Genomic DNA, 2,681 nt, shown 5'->3' with positions numbered 1-2,681 from the left:
TACATACAAATGAATTTTACTTTCTCACTTCTATTTTCCAAAAAACATGAAAGAATTAATCTCAGATTTGGACCTCAGTTACCAAAAAAAAAAAAAGTCATTTTGTGCATTGATATGTTTTAGATTCATATGAAGTTAACTTCTTCTGTGAATTTAAAGATTCTACACCTGCCATATTTGCAGATTTCAGAGATATTTGTAATTTTCTATGACTTAACGTAGTATTAATTGCAACCAATTTGTCCACTTAAAAATAAGTTGACTTGGAAGATAGGTATATATGCTGCTGATAGCACCAAATATCTAGAAAAGTTCTGTAATGAGTACAAATGCATATCAATCTAGAAAAAAACAGAAAACTTTTACTGGAACATAGGAGTAGGTGTGGAAAATTATAAATAACCAAAATTTTCAATTAACAAGGAAAGGATAAGCTAACAAATGTACAGCAATGAAATCTATGTTGTGAGCACAATGTTTTTTCTTTAAACTATGTCAGTTTATAGAAAAAAAATGTTTTGACTAAATTAGAAAAGATATCAGAAATGCCGTTTACATATGTTTTGATTGCAAGACAAAATAGCATATGTTCAATTGAAGAAAATTACAAGTTTAGTAACATGAACAGCTTTTTATGTAGATTAGAATCTAAATTATTTATAAAGTATTTAAAAGGATTACTAAATATTGTCAAAAGAATTTGTGTTTTTCAATTATAAACAATGAAAAAATTACCTAAAATTATATTTCAATAGCAAACCAGGAACTGATTTTGTGCAATCCCCTTGCACTTAGGACAAAAATCAAATTCTATAACTTGATAACCCCTCACATTACAAAAAATAATTGACACAGTGCTGCGTTCCAGCTGGGGCTCTTCATTTCCATTTAAGTTTATGTTCCTTCATGGTGATCCTTAGTATTTCCAGGAGTTCACATGACGGTTTCTCCACTTGTGCATAGCTGATTGAACATCTTCATTCCTCAGAGAGTAGATGATGGGGTTTAACAGGGGTGTACAAACAGTGTAGAACACAGAAAGAAACTTATCCACAGAAAGTCTGCTAAAAGGCCATATGTAGAAGTAAATGCAAGGCCCAAAGAAAAGACTCACCACTGTGATGTGGGCAGTCAATGTAGAAAGTGCCTTGGATGACCCACTGGAGGACCGGCGGTGGACGGAGATCAAAACGACAGTGTAGGAAATAATTAAAGCCAGGAAACAGCCCAGGGATATCAGGCCACTGTTAGTTAGGGTCAAAATTTCCATTCTGTAAGTATCCATGCAAGCCAGCTCTATCACCAGGGGGAGGTCACAAAAGAAGCTGTCTACCTCATTGGGGCCACAGAAGGGCAGATCCACTGTAAAAGCCAAGTGGCTCACCGAATGAAGAATACCCACAGCCCAGGAGATAAACACAAAAATGATGCATAGTCTGCGACTCATAATGGTGCTATAGTGTAGGGGCTTACAGATGGCAATACATCTGTCATATGCCATAGCTACAAGCAACATCATCTCACTCCCAACAAAACTATGAAGAAGGAATATCTGGGCCATGCAGCCCTCAAAGGAGATAGTTTTGTGCTCGACAAGAAAGTCCACAAGCATCTTAGGGGTGGCAAAGTTAGACTGGCAGATATCAATGAAAGACAGATTACTGAGCAGGAAGTACATAGGAGAGTTCAAACGGGAGTCAGAGGCAGTGATGACAATAATCATGGTGTTGCCCAGCACCGACGTCACATACACGATGGAGAAGATGGCAAAAAGGAAAAGCTGAAGTTCCCAAGAGTTAGTGAGTCCCAGAAGCACAAACTCCAACACCACTGATTCATTTGTGTGAGCCATGTATCCAATCTACTGTTTCCTAAGAAAAAGGAATCAGGAAAATATCACAATGATAGAGCTACATGTAGCATATATACAAAAGAAATATGATAAGTTTTCAATCAAAAGTCAATTTAAAGAAGTTACGTAAATAATCAATTTAATATTTAATAGCTGTGAGTTCTGTGGAACGTGAGAAAAGAAAAAAGTAAATATGAGTCTTATAGTTAGAAAGATGATACACATTATTAAAAATTAAAATACAACATCAGAAGCAAGCAAATATAAATGATTCACTAATTTCATAACTATTATAGTTGAAATAAATTACACCAAACTGTTAGGTACTGCCATGGATAGGTGTTAAGCTAAAACTTTTTTAAAAGTTTGGAATTTGCTCACCAAAACTGAAGAAAAAGGCTATTTGAAGCAAGGGGAGTAATGCCAATAAAGATATAAAGGTCAAAATATGAAAAACATGCAAAGGGAGCCATGAACTGAGGAAGGGTGCTGAGGAGCAATAAAAATGAAGTAGAGAATGGTAGATCAGGAGCATGATTATGGCTGCAGGTAGTGTTGAATGCAAGGCTAATAGACTAGATTGATATTCTTGAAACTGAGAATCATAAAGTGCCTGTCTGTTTTAAGAAGATTCTTTATAGAGGCAATTCACCACTTTGTAGAAGGAACAGTCAGTGGGCATACTCAGAGTTTCTATGAAGATCATGAATATTTATTTCATCATTTTAACAATAGAGTTCACCTGTCACATAAAGACCAATTATGAACAAACCACCAATGTGTCTTCAGTCTTTTCTGACTCTGCCTTTGTCTCTTCCTAAACACACCT

The 2,681-nt window shown here is 35.5% G+C and overlaps 1 protein-coding gene across 1 annotated transcript; it reads right to left on the bottom strand.

The window, feature by feature from the left end:
* Nucleotides 1-874: 874 nt before the first annotated feature.
* On the bottom strand, nt 875-1,900 carry LOC125136059 (olfactory receptor 4K1-like). The gene has a single exon (XM_047796678.1). It carries the CDS (start codon nt 1,850-1,852, stop codon nt 917-919), a length of 936 nt encoding a protein of 311 aa, XP_047652634.1. The 5' UTR covers nt 1,853-1,900; the 3' UTR covers nt 875-916.
* Between the last annotated feature and the right edge of the window lie 781 nt (nt 1,901-2,681).

This window comes from Phacochoerus africanus, chromosome 9, assembly GCF_016906955.1.
Source record: "Phacochoerus africanus isolate WHEZ1 chromosome 9, ROS_Pafr_v1, whole genome shotgun sequence".
Lineage (NCBI taxonomy): Eukaryota > Metazoa > Chordata > Mammalia > Artiodactyla > Suidae > Phacochoerus > Phacochoerus africanus.
This window is presented reverse-complemented; position numbering and strand designations above follow the sequence as displayed.

Coding starts and splice junctions, on each gene's coding strand:
- LOC125136059 (XM_047796678.1), bottom strand. CDS start 1,852: ATGGCTCACACAAATGAATCAGTGGTGTTGGAGTTTGTGCTTCTGGGA.